This window comes from Nylanderia fulva, unplaced genomic scaffold (genome assembly GCF_048542155.1).
Source record: "Nylanderia fulva isolate GAGA-0341 unplaced genomic scaffold, ASM4854215v1 Scaffold3, whole genome shotgun sequence".
NCBI classification, from domain to species: domain Eukaryota; kingdom Metazoa; phylum Arthropoda; class Insecta; order Hymenoptera; family Formicidae; genus Nylanderia; species Nylanderia fulva.
The window spans coordinates 8,934,001-8,953,695 of NW_028190368.1; the positions used below are offsets into that span (position 1 = coordinate 8,934,001).

At 29.0% G+C, this 19,695-nt stretch overlaps 4 protein-coding genes across 7 annotated transcripts; 3 read left to right on the top strand and 1 right to left on the bottom strand.

The window, feature by feature from the left end:
* The first annotated feature begins 730 nt into the window (after positions 1 to 730).
* On the top strand, positions 731 to 7,668 carry Sec23 (transport protein Sec23). 2 transcript variants are annotated; one of them, XM_029316925.2, is made up of 12 exons: positions 731 to 902; positions 1,122 to 1,404; positions 1,698 to 1,784; positions 2,456 to 2,702; positions 2,830 to 3,079; positions 3,163 to 3,813; positions 3,916 to 4,069; positions 4,282 to 4,433; positions 4,549 to 4,723; positions 5,531 to 5,752; positions 6,425 to 6,445; positions 7,436 to 7,668. In XM_029316925.2, the coding sequence occupies exons 2-12, from the start codon at positions 1,126 to 1,128 to the stop codon at positions 7,523 to 7,525; spliced, it is 2,328 nt and encodes a 775-aa protein (XP_029172758.2). In that variant the 5' UTR covers positions 731 to 902; positions 1,122 to 1,125; the 3' UTR covers positions 7,526 to 7,668. The 2 variants fall into 2 exon arrangements, with proteins under 2 accessions (XP_029172758.2, XP_085340300.1); XM_085484174.1 differs by lacking the exon at positions 6,425 to 6,445.
* A 360-nt stretch (positions 7,669 to 8,028) lies between these two features.
* On the bottom strand, positions 8,029 to 11,394 carry blw (ATP synthase subunit alpha blw, mitochondrial). The gene is made up of 8 exons (XM_029316943.2): positions 11,141 to 11,394; positions 10,694 to 10,807; positions 10,156 to 10,505; positions 9,616 to 9,972; positions 9,093 to 9,474; positions 8,732 to 8,876; positions 8,531 to 8,648; positions 8,029 to 8,454 (listed from the first exon to the last, which is right to left on the bottom strand). Exons 1-8 carry the CDS (start codon positions 11,204 to 11,206, stop codon positions 8,340 to 8,342), a joined length of 1,647 nt encoding a protein of 548 aa, XP_029172776.2. The 5' UTR covers positions 11,207 to 11,394; the 3' UTR covers positions 8,029 to 8,339.
* A 592-nt stretch (positions 11,395 to 11,986) lies between these two features.
* Gbeta5 (guanine nucleotide-binding protein subunit beta-5) lies at positions 11,987 to 14,988 on the top strand. 2 transcript variants are annotated; one of them, XM_085484202.1, is made up of 6 exons: positions 11,987 to 12,141; positions 12,499 to 12,647; positions 12,914 to 13,050; positions 13,135 to 13,253; positions 13,370 to 13,727; positions 13,892 to 14,988. In XM_085484202.1, the coding sequence occupies exons 2-6, from the start codon at positions 12,539 to 12,541 to the stop codon at positions 14,219 to 14,221; spliced, it is 1,053 nt and encodes a 350-aa protein (XP_085340328.1). In that variant the 5' UTR covers positions 11,987 to 12,141; positions 12,499 to 12,538; the 3' UTR covers positions 14,222 to 14,988. The 2 variants fall into 2 exon arrangements, with proteins under 2 accessions (XP_085340328.1, XP_029172722.1); XM_029316889.2 differs by having other exon boundaries at positions 11,987 to 12,647.
* Positions 14,989 to 16,004: 1,016 nt separating this feature from the next.
* On the top strand, positions 16,005 to 19,684 carry Usp14 (ubiquitin specific protease 14). Of its 2 annotated transcripts, none has more exons than XM_029316853.2 (6): positions 16,005 to 16,204; positions 17,118 to 17,296; positions 17,405 to 17,878; positions 17,992 to 18,261; positions 18,767 to 19,055; positions 19,135 to 19,684. In XM_029316853.2, exons 1-6 carry the CDS (start codon positions 16,189 to 16,191, stop codon positions 19,416 to 19,418), a joined length of 1,512 nt encoding a protein of 503 aa, XP_029172686.1. In that variant the 5' UTR covers positions 16,005 to 16,188; the 3' UTR covers positions 19,419 to 19,684. The 2 variants fall into 2 exon arrangements, with proteins under 2 accessions (XP_029172686.1, XP_029172687.1); XM_029316854.2 differs by having other exon boundaries at positions 17,405 to 17,866.
* Positions 19,685 to 19,695: the final 11 nt, after the last annotated feature.

Genomic DNA, 19,695 nt, shown 5'->3' on the forward strand with positions numbered 1-19,695 from the left:
TGACATTCAATTTTTAATAAAACAAAATTTAATAAAATAAAAACTCTTATTTTATAAGAACAATCTACCTATGACTAAGTATAGATAATGATACATATAACTTTAAATTATAAAATGTATTATTGCAGACTTCTAAATATTAAAAATATAAATCAAAATATAACCGCAATATGTGTAAACATTATAATTGCACAAATTTAAAAAAATAAAAATTACAAACTTATATTATTAAAATCTATTTGAACACAGAACAGAATATGTTAATATTATGAAAATTACAAACTTATTATATTATTAAAATCTACTTGAATACAAAATATGTTTAAATAAAAAGATTGGCATAAGGTCAAATTATTCAAAATGATTGAAAAGATTAGAATTTAAATTAAAATTTTTATATTTATGCATTTATAAGCCTTATTTGTACCTATAATATTTAATATTTTCTCATCAAGACAATATATCTAGTGTAACAACACTTGTTATTTCTTTTTAAACTATAACGTATAAGTAAAGTTTATTATAGAAAAAATACGCCGTTTTAATTCTCTAATAATCCAAAAAATAAGCTAATTATCGAATACGCTAAAATATAATTTTTACACCCCAATTGAGACGAAATTAAGCTAGATCTGCCGAAAATACGCTAAGTTGGCGACACTGATATCAAGTGCTTGTGTGTTTGACTTTACACGAACGAGATACATTTCGCGCATGCGTATACGTTAAATCTTCCAAGTGGTCACAACGTCACAAGTGACGTGGAACTATATGTGAGAGAGAATGTGTCTTTGATGCAATTTTCTTATTAACAGTATATCTTAAAATGCCATGTTGATGATAAAATTATATTGCTGAATAGTGCTAGTTAATTTCTGCTATTTTTTTGCGTGAATATAATTGTAAGTATTTACTAATTTTTTGAGACTAATCTGTTACAATGATTTTATGCTTTTTAGATTTACTATTTTGTAAATCTACTCGTTATTCAGCATTTCTAATAAAAATGAGATAATTATATTAAAAAACAAAAAGAAAAATTATGTCAGAAATATATAGTTGTAAAGATCAAATTATTTATATTGTAAAATATATTATTTCCTGTGCGTTTTTTATTATAGCATTATGACGACATATGAAGATTTTATTCAACAAAATGAAGATCGCGACGGTGTGCGTTTTACGTGGAATGTTTGGCCTTCATCGCGTATTGATGCTACTAGATTAGTTGTACCATTGGGTACTTTGTATCAACCGATTAAAGAACGAGCAGATCTTCCACCGATACAATATGATCCAGTTTTATGTACAAGATCTACTTGCAGAGCGATTTTAAATCCATTATGTCAAGTAGACTATCGTGCAAAACTATGGGTCTGCAATTTCTGCTTTCAAAGAAATCCTGTAAGAAAAAACGTCCTACATTTTCTTGTAATATCTAGCTAAAGCAGTTTAGTTAGATTGAACTTAATCTAATATTTAGATTTAAGCTAGCAATTGTTCAATTTTTATTAAGTAAATTCAGCAGAATTAAGATGTAGACTTGATGCAACTTCTTTTGTCAAAAAGTGATTAAAATATTGTAGTTGAAATCAAATCTGGTGTCACATTATTATACGTGTACATGCATGCAATGATAATATATGTATTAATCTACATATTTATGTATGTTTTTATATTATATTTTTTCGTTTCAGTTTCCACCTCAATATGCTGCAATTTCAGAGCAGCATCAACCAGCGGAGCTCATTCCAATGTTTTCAACAATTGAGTATACAATAATGGTAAGTAATCATGTACTACAAATAAAGTGAAGCAAAAGTTATTTTTTATTTATCAAAAAAAACATTTTAAAAAATATTGAAGTATTTATTTTTGTTGAAAGTATATATTGATGCTTTTCTTTTATATTATTTTACATAATTTATTTTTATTTAATACATAATATTTTCATAATTTTCCATCCATATTATGTAGAATAAAGAGTAAATTATTAAAAAGTAGTCAAATTATATTTATAGAAGTAGTATTCATAAAAATCTTTAATGTCTTTGTATTCTAATATACTCTACATGTTTTATAAAATATTTGTAGGTACAAAATGTATTTACTTGAATTGTTATATCGAAATAAATGCATTGACTTTTTTTTCAAGATTTATTCTCAAGAATTTTTTACATATTTATTTTTACTACGACTTTATTTGATATTACTAGTTTATTGTTTTTGTATGTTTACATTGAAATTACAAAATGTATTTACTTGAATTGTTATATCGAAATAAATGCATTGACTTTTTTTTCAAGATTTATTCTCAAGAATTTTTTACATATTTATTTTTACTACGACTTTATTTGATATTACTAGTTTATTGTTTTTGTATGTTTACATTGAAATTACACATTATTTTACATATAATCAAATCTGTATGCGTAATATTGTATATATTGTTTAGCGTGCTCAATGTTTACCACCAATATTTCTACTTGTTGTGGATACATGCCTGGATGATGAAGAATTAGGGGCACTTAAAGATTCATTACAAATGTCATTGTCTCTGCTTCCCCCCAATGCTCTCATTGGTCTTATTACATTTGGCAGAATGGTTCAAGTTCATGAATTAGGATGCGATGGTTGTAGTAAAAGTTATGTATTTCGTGGCACAAAGGATCTTCAATCAAAACAAGTTCAAGAAATGTTAGGTAAGAATACAAGAAGACTTCCAAGTTATATATTTACTCTATCATTTTTAGTCTTATATATTTTTCTTTGTTACTCTTTGTGATTATTTTTTATTGCATTTTATTATATTTCGGCATTTTTTATTAGGCATGGGTAGGCCAATTCCGGGACAAAATCCAAATCAACCTAGAGGACCTGGTGCACAATCATTGCCACCTGCTAATCGCTTTTTGCAGCCAGTACACAAGTGCGATATGAGTTTGACGGATCTTTTAGGAGAGTTGCAACGTGACCCATGGCCTGTTGGGCCAGGAAAACGCCCATTGCGATCTACAGGTGTGGCATTGTCAGTTGCCACAGGTCTCTTGGAAGCTAGTTATGCAAATACTGGTGCCAGGTATGTTATAATAAATATAATGTACAAATATATGTTTTGCACTTGTTATCACAATTCTATTCTATGTCATCAATGTGTTTAAGGATTATGTTATTTGTTGGCGGACCGTGTTCTCAAGGACCTGGCCAAGTTGTAACTGATGATTTACGACAACCGATTAGATCGCATCACGATATTCAAAAGGATAATGCTAAGCATATGAAAAAGGCAACTAAGCATTACGATGCACTTGCATCACGCGCAGCAACTAATGGTCATATAATAGATATTTATTCCTGTGCTCTTGATCAAACTGGATTATTAGAAATGCGACAATGTTGCAATTCTACTGGTGGTCATATGGTGATGGGGGATTCATTTAATTCTTCTTTATTTAAACAAACTTTTCAACGAGTATTTGCTAAGGATGCTAAGGGTGACTTGAAAATGGCATTTAATGCCACCTTAGAAGTAAAAACGTCTCGGGAAATTAAGGTTTCTGGAGCAATTGGACCTTGTGTATCATTGGGAGTGAAAGGGTCTAGTGTTGGAGAGCAAGAAGTAGGTTTAGGTGGTACTTGCCAATGGAAATTTTGTTCATTGACACCATCTACAACAACAGCATTATTTTTTGAAGTCGTAAATCAACATACAGCCCCAATTCCACAAGGTGGAAGAGGCTGCATTCAATTTATTACTCAATATCAACATAGCAATGGACAAAGGAGAATTAGAGTTACTACTATTGCAAGGAAGTAAATATATTTTTTATTACATGTTACTACATGCAATGATGTTAATATCAGATATAATATAGGTATATAAGATATACTATTGTAGAATATCTTTAATTACAGTTGGGCAGATGCATCATCATCTTTACATCATGTAAGCGCTGGATTTGATCAAGAAGCAGCAGCTGTTCTCATGTCACGTTTAGCTGTGTTTAAAGCAGAAAGTGACGACGGTCCAGATGTTTTAAGATGGGTCGATCGTATGCTGATTAGACTTGTTAGTAGTTTCTGTCAATAAAATTGTGCCATTATATTAATTATATATATATATATATATTAATTTATATTATAGTAAAGTACAAAGCTTAAATCTTACACACACGTGCGCGCGCGCGTTTTGCACTTTATTTTATATATATAAAATTGTAGGTATATATTTTTTTTTACGTATTCTATATTAATATTATGAAATATAAAATATTGTTGCAGTGTCAAAAATTCGGAGAATATGCAAAAGATGATCCAAATAGCTTTAGATTGGCAGAAAACTTTTCTTTGTATCCACAATTTATGTATCATTTGCGCAGATCGCAATTCTTACAGGTATTCAATAATTCGCCAGATGAAACTAGTTTTTATAGGTAAGTTGTCTTGTATTTTATTTTCATGAAACACATATGATAAGTACTTGACTTAACTTATCGACACGTTTAAATCTTGCATTTCGTATCAATACATATTTTTTTGACATTCCAGACATATGCTTATGCGTGAAGATTTAACAAATTCTTTGATTATGGTCCAACCAATTTTATATAGTTATGGATTTAATGGTCCTCCAGAACCAGTATTATTAGATACTTCATCCATTCAACCTGAGAGAATTTTATTAATGGATACATTTTTCCAAATACTAATATTTCATGGAGAGGTAACTAAACGATATTTAATTAATATATATTAAATTTGTTTTAAGTTACAATATATAGAAGAAATATATTTTGTGATACACAAGTAAAATTATAACAGAATATTATATATAAGAATGATATTATTGACATACATTATTTTAATATCTATTTATGAAACATGTCTGTCATAATTATAAGGCAAACGAACTATATTTATAGTTCTTTTCCTAACATGCAATTTTAACCATTGATTTTTCGCGCTTTAAGTACTAATATGGTTGTCTTTAAGAGGTTTAGTATATTATTTCAAGTTCTTCTAATTCAATTGGTATAGTGATAAAATAAGATATTGCTTTATTCAATTACGTAGATAAATGTAAATAATTGTTGACAAATGAATTATTTCTCAACTGTTTGTATGCCGTTCATACATTATTAATTCGCGTTTTTGCTTATTTATTATTATTGTGTTATTTGTCATGTATGATATTCTGTTTTGCATATGATATTTAACTTTTCTTTTTGAAGAATTGTTATCTATCATTAATGTTAATTTTGACAAATATTTTTTACAGCCAAGATATATAATTGTGTTTAATATTTTATCAAATTTTGGCGATATTATCGATTAATATTATTGCGCATGCTTTATTGTGACATTTTAAATTAAATGCTACAGGAATTTTACTCCAGTTTGGGACAGACAAGTAGATAGAAACATATTGATGTATCTAGAAATATGATTTTAGTTCTGTATTTAGATTGTATATAAAATTCATGAAAGAAATTTATTCATCATATTATTATTTTAAAATTTATTTTTTCAGACTATTGCACAGTGGCGACAATTAAAATATCAAGATTTGCCAGAATATGAAAACTTTCGACAATTATTAGCAGCACCTGTTGATGATGCATCTGAAATCTTAGCTGGTAGATTTCCTGCACCTCGGTATATTGATACAGAGCAAGGTGGTTCTCAAGCTAGGTTTTTATTAAGCAAAGTCAATCCAAGTCAGACTCACAATAATATGTATGCTTATGGCGCGGTAAGTAATCAAATATATTTAATATTTTGATATTTTCTTTTTTATTAAAATATTTTGTGTGTTAAATGGAAAAATATATTTAACAAAAGAATGTGGCCAAGTTTCTAATCAGTTAAAATTACCAACTTTTTTTGCATATGATTAAAATCTTACAAGTAGATTATGAATAGATTTAGAATATGTAATTCACAAACTCTCTTACGATTTTGGAGCAAAATGGTTTCAAAATATTTATTACTTTGATTTATTTAGTGTTATCTTTATAACATATCTGTCGAAATTGAATTTTTGGAATTATTTCAAAATCATAAAAAAGACTCAAGCTTGTGAGTTACATATTCTGAATCTACTCGTAATCAGCTTTAATTATATATGCGAAAAAGTAAGGTTTAGCTACAAAAAAATATTAAAAATTATAAATTATAAAAAAAACTCGGTCTATATTATAATAATAATCTAATTATAATAAATATAATAACTGATATATATATATATATATATATATATATAATTTTTTGTATGAAAGATTTTTTCCAAATAGATCAATGAATCTATAATTGAAATAAATAATTTTTATGAATGTTTATATTTAATGTATAAACTACATACTATCTGTAATTAAATTTTTTTTTATATTTATATTTTATGTTACCGTGATCCTGTGTGAACTAGGGGATGCCGATACCTAATGGGGTGTGTTATTTTATTTAGTTTTTTTTCTTTTTTTCTTTATTTGCTTAGCTGCTTTGGTGATTGGATTATTTAAAATTAACAGATTGTGATATTTATATGAAAATGCATCTTATTGATTTTTTTATAATTTATTATTTTTATCCATATACTTTAATACTTTTGTAATTATTTCTCATTTTGTTAAAAATCTATAGAAAATATTTAGTAATTTTGTAATTGCATATAGATTGAGTAAAAAAAGTATAAGTAAATAATATAAGTAATTTCTCTCGTGCAAAAAATAAGTAAACAATATAAAATAAAATTGTTTCGTACAAGATTTTATTCGAAAAATTTTTTATTCCATGTTTTGTTCAATTTATTTTTGTGTTGATCAGATCTTTCAATATAAAATAAACTGAATATATATATACAAACATACATTTGTGCTAATTATGTGATAATTAACCTCAGAAAATTTGTAATAATATATAGATGCATTTTAATGTTTCAATTATGTTCAAATTTGTACTGTATTAATTATTTTTGCAGGTTTATAATAGTTTTCAATATTTTTTATAAAAATGATTGCAATTTCAAGCATATATGTTTACACACACATATGCATGGTGATGGGAAATTAAAAATTTATCTTTACAAGTTATCTTTGTATTATTTAACATGCAGCATATCTTAAACACACTTACTAAAAATATTATACAAACTGATCTTTTAACATTATAATCAGTTTGATATATTTTAAATCTTTTCAAAATTACTAACCTTACATTTTTTGTTAAGCAAATTTTGACTTTATTCTTAAAAATCTTTTATCTTTAGCATTATATATAATATAAATTCTCTTAATAATATTAGACATATGACATAATTTTTTTTTATATAAATATTGAAAATGTATTTGAGATTATAATTATCATATAAATCTGATGTGTGTGTCAATTTAACTTTAACACAAAAACAAATACCTAATTCTTATTTTGTTTTATTTAGGAAAGCGGGGCACCTGTTTTGACAGATGATGTTAGCTTACAAGTGTTTATGGAACATTTGAAGAAATTAGCTGTTTCATCTACAGCATAAATCAATATATGTGTTATTATTATTATTATTATTATTATTAATTATTATTATTATTATTATAAGATATATATTTGTAGCAAATATCAATTTATATTATGTCGACATTTGTATATTTAGAAGAAGGAATAAATTAATAAAAATTATGTGGAAAAGCAAAATAATTAAAAAATAAATGTAAATTAAATTAACTTTTGCATTATTATAATAAATATATATAAAAGAAATAATTTCAAAACTATAGTTTTTATATAAATTGTATTGGTTAAAATAGATTGAAGAAAATAAATTTCGATATAAATCATAAAAATGCACGATATTTTGCTTTTAATTATTATAATTTGGTTTGAATAAAAGACCAGACATTTTAAAAGATAAAATATACTGTCTTCCTCTTTATCTTGAACAAAATGTTTATATTATTACTTATTTTCTTTTTGAAAAAGGGTTTTGTATTTTTTACTATAATTGAAATTTTTGTTTCATAAAGAAATGTATCCAAAACATTAATATTTATATTTTTATTAAAGACGAATCTTTTTGTATCAACATATTGTATATGATTGCTATTGAGTTTGTGAATTATAATTTAGAGAGAGAGAGAGAGAGAGAAAATTGCTGCAACAATATGTCTAATGTAGATATTATACATAATTATATTGTAATATGTGTAACATTTATATGACAATGTGTAATATCAGTACATTAACACTCGGTCAGCAGCAAAAAATCTTCAAGAAATCTTTTTACATTTTCTTTTTCTATTTTGATACGCATATTACAATGACATTGGATGACATTATCATAGAATTGCACTTTATGCTGAGAAGGATGATAGGAAATCAGTAACTACTTTCTTCAGTTTTGCATCTGATGCTTCACTAATTATGTTTTCTTTTGCAATAGTAGCAAGAAGATCTTGTTGAGTAGATCTAGAAAAGAGTATTGTATACATAAAAAATATGCGTATTATTTAAAGACATTGTGTACAAATACAATACTAAATACCTGATGTGTGCAAGAAATTCTTTTTCAAAGGCAGTAATCTTTGTAGGATCCATCTTATCAAGATAACCACGTACACCACAGTATATGACAGCTACCTGCTCCTCAATAGCCATAGGTACTAAAAAGATATATGTATATATATAAATTGATTTATATTGAGAAAATCGTTAAAATAATTGAAATTAATTGATAAGACTTTACCATATTGTCCTTGTTTGAGAAGCTCTGTTAATCTTACACCACGATTTAGCAATTGTTGAGTTGCAGCATCCAAGTCTGAACCGAATTGAGCGAAAGCCGCTACTTCGCGATATTGAGCCAATTCCAATTTCATCGAGCCAGCGACCTATATGCAATTAAATATAAATTATCGGTTTCGTAAATTTATTATAATTTTTAAATATATATTTTTATTCAATGATAATTGTATATAAATAAAAAAACTTTGTATAATTTTGTATATAAATAAAAAAACTTCGTATATAATTTTGATGATAAAGTTCTTTCGCGCGCGCGTTACTTATATACATAATCGATGTATTCAAAAATTTATATACGATACCTGCTTCATGGCTTTAGTTTGAGCAGCGGATCCGACACGCGATACAGATAAACCTACGTTGATAGCGGGTCGGATACCTTTGTAAAACAATTCCGTTTCCAAGAATATCTGACCATCGGTTATAGAAATGACATTCGTAGGAATATAAGCGGACACATCACCGGCTTGGGTTTCAATGACGGGCAAAGCTGTCAATGATCCACCACCTAAATTTTCATTCATTTTGGCCGCTCTCTCGAGCAAACGAGAATGAAGATAGAATACATCGCCAGGATAGGCTTCACGACCTGGTGGTCTTCTAAGCAGCAAGGACATTTGTCGATAGGCAACAGCTTGCTTGGATAAATCATCATAAATGATTAAAGCATGCTTTCCATTGTCTCTGCAGAATAATAATCATAAAATTTTTTTCTTAGAACAATGAACTTGATTATTGAACATAAGATGTACATACATACTATTTTTTAAATAAAAAATTAAATAAAAAGATTGTATAATGACAAATATGAATTTAAATACTCACCTGAAGAATTCTCCCATAGCACATCCAGAGTATGGGGCCAAGTATTGAAGTGGTGCTGCATCAGAGGCAGTGGCGGACACAATGATAGTGTAATTAATAGCACCACTATCTGTCAAACGTTTTACGATTTGCGCAACAGTGGATCTCTTCTGACCAATAGCAACATAAATGCAATATAATTTCTTCTTTTCCTCTCCAGCGTCATTAAAACGTTTTTGGTTAATAATTGTATCAATGGCAAGAGCAGTTTTTCCAGTTTGTCTGTCTCCAATGATCAATTCACGTTGACCACGACCAATAGGTACTAAGGAATCCACAGCTTTAATTCCAGTTTGCATAGGTTCTCTGACTGATACTCTGTTAAAAAAGTGAATATATCATATGTATGTTTTTTGAATATACATTTAAATTTCAAATTAATTTTTAAAATTTTTTACAAGACAGATGGATAATATCAATTGCAATTTTTGCTTGAAAATAAAAGATCACGTAAAATTCTACACAAAAAAAACATAAGATTACAACTTTATTATAAATTACCTGGGAATAATGCCTGGAGCTTTTGTTCCAATACGGAATCTCAATTTGCTGTTCAGAGGTCCCTTACCATCTATAGGATTGCCCAAGGCATCGACAACACGACCCAACAATTCTTCGCCGACAGGGACATCAACAATGGCACCAGTACGTTTCACGATATCTCCTTCCTTAATGTGCCTGTCATTACCGAATACGACAACGCCTACATTGTCAGGTTCCAAGTTTAACGCCATACCTTTCAAACCTGAGCTGAATTCCACCATCTCGTCAGCTTGAATATTCTTTAGTCCATATACACGCGCGATACCATCTCCAATGCTGAGCACCCTACCGGTCTCTTCGAGATTAGTCTAAAATGAGATTAGCATAGACTTTATCTAATTTGTATAAAAGAAAAATAGTTGAAAATAATCTTGTCTTTAAAAAGTTAAAATAAAATTTCTAAGAAAAAATTTTTATAAAAACATACAAGTTGTTACATATAATACCTGAATAATGCTAGTAATGTAATAATTTAAGTCTTTTATAAAGAATATACCTTTGGTGCCGATCCAAGAATACGTTCTTCCAGAATGGAAGAAATTTCTGCCGAACGACGGCTGCACGAGACATGATATTTGCAAGAAGCTACAGCAGTTGTGGGCCAAATAATCTATATTAAACAAAAAATATATATAAGTATACATATATGTATATATAAACGATTATATAACTGGCTACTCCAACACATTTTATATAATAGATACATACTATTGACATTGATTTAGCATCGTATGTATAAATTTTACCATCAATTTAGCAATTTATAAATCAAAAAACTTGCTTTATTTTCTACATATAATCTGACTTGCGACCAAAAGTAATAAAGAAAAAGGATAAAATCGGAGAACAGTGCTGTTCTGATAAATAAAAAATGTCGGCACGTTTCGCTAGGCGTAACGTGTCACGGGTACAAGAATGGATGAGATTTCGCTTTTGGAATTACCTGAGTCGTGGTATTCGGCAGCTGTCTAACTAAAGACGAGGCCAGACGTAAAGATAATAGTGCCATTTTTTTTCAAGCGGGAAAGCCCGTTAGCCGGACTACGAAAATCTCAATTGCTTCAAAGTAGAGTAGGGACTGGTACTGATAGGAGCCAGCGAGAGGATCACACGAACGCCAGTCGTCAGTGATGTCCGTCGACCGTCGATTCCTCCTTCGTTCCCTCAACCCTACTCCTACTCTGACTCTGACTACTCTCAACTTCGTGCTTCGTGCGCAGGAAATCGCAGACTATATTGATTCGCTTTCGTAACTAGCTACGTATAGGGTTCCGCTTATTCTCGCGGAATCATTTCATCCTCGTTGTTCGCCTCAAATTGAACGAAGATAGAGAATGTTCGAGAAGCGTCGCGAGCGTTAAATGGAACGCGCCATATAATATATATGTATAGTTTGCTGCGAGCTTCTGCCCAATCACGTTACTTCATAATAAAAAGCGGTCAATTTGAATACATATATGCATATCAAATATTTAAAAAAGTCGAAAAATTGAAAATAACATTTTGACGAGTAAAAATTATAATATATAATAATAATTATAATAATAAATTTGTTATAATGTATATTTTTATGTAGATAAGATAAATTAATCTGAATATATACGATTACGTTTGTTACAATAGGTTGATAGTGTGAGTGAAAAATACCTATACTTTTTCAAAATATAACAGAGATATTGACATTTAATATATTTAACAAATTTTCTTCTAAATGATAAGCAATGATGAGTCGCGGTTGCACTGTACCAATTTATATATCGACCCAAGTTGGGCGGCTGTCACAGCATCCATACTTGTGTGTGGTGTGTGTGCGCGCGCGTGCAATGTGTGCATCGGCGCCAAGCGCTTGGTTATTTCGTTTCGCGTCAATTCGTCGTATCGATTATCCTTTCTTACCGCATGTGAAAGATCTCTTTCGTTTAAAAACAAACGCACAATAAAACAGTAAGAAAGAAGATATGAATGAAGAAAACTGATGACGCGTGTGAAACGTCGATGTTGATATTTGTTAGCGTTTTACGATTTTCCGCTCCGCTTCGAAAATAATATGTTTTGGAGATTTAAGAAATTATTTAGAATTCTAATCAAGTAACAATTAACTGCCTTTATCGCTGTGATTGATAAATGAATTTCATTCATAACGAGGAAAAATTGTCGTGAAAATGTATACATACATACATATTGTCTCATTAAAATTGATACACATATATATGTATATATAATATACATGTACACAATTATGACATATATAATGTAATTCCAATGTATAAAGGACTCTCTGTTTGTGAAATATCTTTATAGAATATTAAAAAATTGTTCAGTGTCGAACAAGTAAAACAATATGGATTCAGCTGCTACGGAATTGGAACATATAGAGAAACTGGCCAAAGAGGCAGAATGTTTAAAGATACGTTTGGAAGATGAACGACAGAAATTGAATGATATCACACGTAATTATCAACATTTTTTGCCAATATATGTCATTTGTATATAAATATTTGCAAATTTTTTTAAACTTTAATATTTTATATATTTTTATTAATTTAAAAAAATATGAGATACTATATGTACTTTATACACACAGATATATATATATATATATAATTAAGAAAAAAGTAATTACAAGATTGGATTATTAATTTTTCATTATTTTAAATCTTTAATAAAATGTCTGTAAAAAATCTTTATAAAATGTACTTATGTTCTTATATTTCAGTCGCCAGTGTAGCTGATAGACTCGAAGCAATTAATTGTATAAATGTAAAACCTAGACGTATCCTAAAAGGACATCAAGCCAAAGTTTTATGTTCTGATTGGTCTCCCGATAAGCGCCATATTGTTTCTTCTTCACAGGTATGTATATAAAGCTTTATTTATAAAGATATTTATTTTACATTCTACAGTAATAGCATATATTATACATTGTTCAACTTTTAGGATGGAAGAATGATTATATGGGATGCCTTTACTACAAATAAAGAACATGCTGTTAGTATGCCAACTAGATGGGTGATGGCATGTGCTTATGGTCCTAGTGGCACTTTAGTTGCATGCGGGTATTTATCATAATAGATTACGATAAATTTATCATATATCAAGAAAAAATGTTCAAATCAGAGATTCTCAATGTGCTAAAGTGTTACTGATGCTAACACACTGTGCTTTGTTGCAGAGGTCTGGATAATAAAGTTACAGTGTATACGTTAAGTTTAGAGGAAGATGTTTCGGCTCATAAGAAAACTGTCGGCACGCATACATCATACATGTCATGCTGCGCGTTTCCTAACAGCGATCAACAGATTTTAACGGGTAGTGGGGACAGTACATGTGGTTTATGGGATGTGGAAAGTGGACAATTGTTACAGAGTTTTCAAGGACATTCCAGTGATGTCATGTCCATTGATTTAGCACCGAGTGAAACTGGCAACACATTTGTGTCAGGTGGTTGTGACAAATTGGTCTTAATTTGGGATATGCGCAGTGGTCAGTGCGTGCAAAGCTTTGAAGGGCATCAATCCGACGTTAACTCGGTATATAGTAATTCCTATAATTACACCTCCTATTACTTGTCATAGTATTGCAAGAAATGAAAGATTATCAATATATTATAATAATTGAGATATATTTTTCGCTTTTTTTTGCAAAATATAAATGTTTGTAATATTATATTATTGTATTTTCTCAATGCAAACAGGTGAGATTTCATCCAGGCGGCGATGCGGTAGCAACAGGTTCGGACGATGCTACTTGTCGCTTATTCGATTTACGCGCTGATAAAGAAGTTGCGGTATATGCAAAAGAGAGTATAATATTTGGAGCAAACGCAGTTGATCTTAGTGTAAGTGGACGGTTGCTCTTTGCCGGATACAATGATTATACAGTGAACGTGTGGGATACCTTAAAGTGCCAACGAGTGGCATTATTGTATGGGCATGAAAATCGAGTTTCGTGTCTAAGAGTTTCCCCAGACGGTACTGCCCTATCTACTGGAAGTTGGGACTCGACCTTACGAGTTTGGGCTTAAGATTATTACTATTATCTTAAAAAAATGTGTTGAGGTAACTCTTGCTGTACAGCACATAGTTAATATATTATTTCATTCTATTTATTATTTAGATTTTTGCCTTTTCAGCTATTTTTTTATATGTTATTCATAAAATATTAAACACACACTATATATATCTATATATATAAAATTTATAATATATATCACACATTGCGTAACAAATCTGCTATACGAGATGTAATCGTTAATATTTAACACAAGTATGGCAATGTGATACTCTTAATGAAGTTGCATTAGGCTGGTCCTAATTTACAGAAGTTTAGTGAACATGTATATGTGTAAACACACACACACACACACACACACACACACACATATATATATATATATATATATATACACTAGCGGATCTGAATGTCGATAATGGAGGGGAAAGATTTTGGTAAAATTATTTGATTTGATATTTTATTTTATTTTTTCTTTGTACCATTAATATGCTTAGTTTTTACTCCAAGATCAATGATGAGGACATGATAAAATTTTTAATTCTATTTTTATTTTAAAAAATTTTTTTTATATTTTTTAACTCGTTTCTTAAAAATTAGTTTATTTTTTTTAATTTGGAAAAGGGGGATCAATCTCTCCTAGGATCCATCTGTATATATATATATATATATATATATATATATATATATATATATATATATAATTTATAGCACAAAAAATCAGTGTATATATATATATAACAAAAAAATAAAATAAAATAAAGATTTCATAAATCCAAATTTTTTTGTAAACGTTATTTCTCACATATCTTTATGATTTCTCCGTGTGAAGAATTACTAAATATTAGATAAAAAATATTTTATCAGATGTTTTCTTATTCTTCAAACGGAGATTAACTTTTCTGTAGTAAATATGTCGAACCGCGTTAATATAATTTTTCAGTTATTGGAAAAGAGTTATAAATAAATAAATAAGAAAATATATACAATTAACAATAATATAAAAAATTTCTCAGATAGAGCTTGTTTAAATAAAATTTTGAGTTAAGGATTAGGTACTAAAGTTATATGTGACAGAAAAATTGAAAAGTAACATAATAAATGATAAATTTAACGCATGCATACTTGCACAATGTTCGTATACATATATATAAAATAAGATTATATATGCGTATACAGGGTGTCCGGTAATTAACGGACCAATGATTAAGAGCGGATTCTCTGGCCAATTTGGAGACGATTTTTCCTTAGCAAAAATGTTGAGAAGTCAATAATTTTCGAGTTATAAGCGATTGAAAAAAATGGGTTTTTTGAAAACTAAACGTTTTGGAGTTAAAAGTCTAACATAATTACATATTCTTCGCAGTTAATTTCAGGTAGAGTTTACTATAATAAAATTTTCATTTGAGGCTTAGTTATAAAGATACATATATGACAAATATTGGAAAGTTGTAAAAAATGATGACCTTTTTCGACATTTTCGCTGAGGAAAAATCGTTCCCAAATTGACCAAAGAATCCATTTGTAATCGTTAGTCCGTTAGTTACCGGACACCCTATATAAAGACTTAAAGAAATTTCATATCTATGGTTGATAAAATAGTTAATTTTTGACAATATATGTGTTATTTAGTAATTTAAACATTTTTAATTATTGTAACACGTAAAACAATTAATGTATAGATATAGATATATGTATATATATGAAGGAATCTCCCTTTTCGATCGTACAATCTGGTACAACTTTTGCCCCACCCTGTATATCTCGATCAGCTGGCCATCTATCTGTTAACCGATAAATTCTTCATATAAGCGAAAAAGCGACACATGCTGAATATCCATAACAATAAGTGCCGCGAGTCTGACTTGGCACTTTGTGGTTACTTGTAATCATTATTAAAAAATCTTAAATATTATTTTAATATTTTATAGATTTAACATATTTATATAGTGCAGCGTGCTATATATACGAGGAATAAACATGCCTCAATACACAGGTATCAATACTCGATTATCGTAATAACTAACCTCAAATCTATCTAATAAAGAAAAAAACAAAATTATTGTAATTTTTTTTAGTCGTACAACTTTTTAACATATATTTACTTGCATTGAATGAAACAATTTCATTTTATTCTGAAATTTATTGATAGAAATAAATCAAAAGTATATGCCAAGATAATTTAGGGTCTAATCTAAATATAATTTAAACTTAAGCTAATCTGTTTATTTTATATATTTTTTAAAATTATTTTTATACGTTTTATTTATTTTTATACAACATATATTTATTATTTATATAATGTATATTATTTATTATACAATATAGTTTATTAATCACTGATCAAAGTTTTTGTTTGATCTCAGATAGACAAGTATGCTGAACATAGTATGCAAACATATTATGTATACTTTGTAATGCAATCAAAAAAGTATAAAATTACAAATTATTTTAATAAATTTTAATTGTGCATTATGATGTCATATTATTAACATATATTTGTATATTTTATAAAATAGCAATATGTTTCACTACACTATAAACACACAACTGTAATTATTATATTTCTGACAAAATAAGCAGCATATTTTTGCAATTTTTACAGTATTAGAAGATCCTTTTATTCGCTGATAGTACTCATATGAGGACGTACCTGTTAATGCATTTATGCGCAAGCATTTTCAATTTTAAAATTCTGTCATGCAAACAATCTGCTGAAATATGTCTATCTAGGATAATATTATATCTTATGATTGGACTTTTTTTTAAATAAGAAATTATGTTTTGGGACCATATATTTGTCCTACACACAAAATATGGATACATATGATACAAATATAATACAATACAAATATATGTTCGCAGTTCAATATTTCATATCTTTCTTATGTATCGTCGATATGTTTCAGTTAAAGTTAAATGGGGCAAAGAACTCTTTTCTAATGTAGAAGTTAATACCGAGGAAGAACCAATATTGTTTAAAGCACAGCTTTATGCTTTGACTGGAGTTCAACCAGGGAGGCAAAAAGTTATGCTCCAGGGAATGACACTCAAGGACGACGATTGGGGCAATTTAACACTTAAAAATGTAATAAAAAGAATATATATGTATATATATGAATTACTGTTCTTCCGTTTTGCCCTAAATCTTTTTATATATCTAAATAGATTTGTAATCTATTGTTTATTGTATTAGGGTGTCACAGTACTTATGATGGGTTCTAAGGAGGAAGATGTGCCTATAGAACCAATGGAAAAACCAGTATTTTTGGAAGATATGAATGAAGCTGAATTAGCTACAGCTTTAGATTTACCAGCTGGTTTACATAATCTTGGGAACACATGCTATCTGAATGCAACAGTGCAGTGTTTAAAAACTGTGCCAGAATTACGAGAAGCCTTGAAGATTTTTCCAGGTGGCTGGGCAACAGCCGCGAGTTTATCATTACCCGCGCAAAGTATAACCGCGGCATTAAGAGATCTATATGATAATATGGATAAGGGAACGTCTAGAGCGCCACTTGTTCTAGTTCAAATGCTGCATTTAGCTTTCCCAAGATTTGCGGAAAAGACCGAACAGGGTGTATTTCAACAACAAGATGCAAACGAATGTTGGACGGAATTGATTAGAATGTTACAGCAAAAGTTACCTGCAAAGGTTATTGACAATGTACAATATGTGTTAGCAACTTTTTCAGCTTATCTTTTGTATACATATACATATTATTTATACATATAAACAATTTATCTATAAAATAATCAAGAACTGTGTATTTCTAACAGAACAACGCAGATGTATCGGAAGATGATACCGAAGCTTCTAAACCACGATCATTTATCGAACAATATTTTGGAGGTATATTTGATTCCGAGTTAAAGTGCGTTGAATCAGAGGACGAACCAGCCACTACTGGAAAAGAAGAATTTTTACAATTGAGCTGTTTTATTTCAACCGATGTCAAGCACATGTATTTCGGGCTTAGAAACAAAATGCAGGAGCAAATTACGAAAATGTCTCCGACGCTTGGAAGGAATGCTGTGTATACAAAAACGGTACGTTTTTAATTTATATATATGCCACATAGTAATCTCAAATTTATGCGCATGATATTTATACGAGAAGAAGTTATAAACTAAGTTAAGGAGAAAAAGAGAAGTTTAAAGTAAAACATCTATTTTCGAAGAAAGTTTGAAATATACAAACTTAATAAATAAATCAATAAATTGTCGACATAGTTTAGTCAATTATAACAATAAATCCTTGCATTTATTTAAGTGTATATGAATAAGATAATTATAACATTGAATAATATATTAGATATGTAAAAATAATGCCGCATATACAAATATAAAAATATATTATTATATCTCTGTATTTAACTATATGTGAGTACACAAGAATATCTTAATATGCGAATTTAAGTTTATATTAAAGATAAAAATATTTATTCAAAGATTGAAATCGATAGTTTAAATATGACAATAAATTTATAAGCTATTTCTAGAGATAAATTAAGATGTATAGAAGTGTATAATGTATATGTGTGCATTTTTTCAGTCGAAGATTAGCAGGTTACCAGCGTATTTAACTATTCAATTTGTACGGTTTTATTATAAAGAAAAAGAAGCGATTAATGCAAAGATATTGAAAGATGTTAAATTTCCTTTGGAATTTGATGCTTTTGAATTATGTAGTCCCGAACTTCAAAACAAACTTGTACCAATGCGTGAGAAATTCAAAGAATACGAAGATTCATTAGTAGAAGAATCTTGTAATGCAAAAGCTACAGATAAAGGAGATGGCATAAAGAAAAAAATTAAACAAGAACCATTCTGGTTTAAGAACGGTAAGAGTATGAAAAAAAGCAAATTATACATTCTACAAATTTCGTGTACGATATCGATATACTCATATTCATATTGCAGATTTGGGATCAAATAATAGCGGTTACTATAAATTACAAGCGGTTCTGACGCACAGAGGACGTTCTAGCAGTAGCGGTCATTATGTCGGTTGGATTCGTCAAAAGGGTGATACGTGGATGAAATGCGACGATGATGTTGTTACGGCTGTTACCACCGAAGAAGTTTTAAAACTCAGTGGAGGTGGTGATTGGCATTGCGCGTATGTTCTTCTGTACGGCCCGAGAATCTTGGAAGTCAAGGAGGACGATACGGCTGACAATGCAGACAACCCTGAAACAGCTTAACTGCCAAATAATTTTATGATTTAAAGAATTTGAAGAATTACGCTAGACAAGAAATTGCTTGTGTCGCTAGCTCTGTACGAATATTCATTTGTTTTTATACTAATTAATACACAAGTGTCATTAAAATATCATTGCTATTACCAATGTGCTACTATGCTATTGCGCATATAATATTTGTAATTTGAATAATAATTTCGGCACGATATATGAAAATAACTTTTAATCTATAATAATTTTGTAGATAAATATGAGTGAGAAACAAGACACATTGATGACT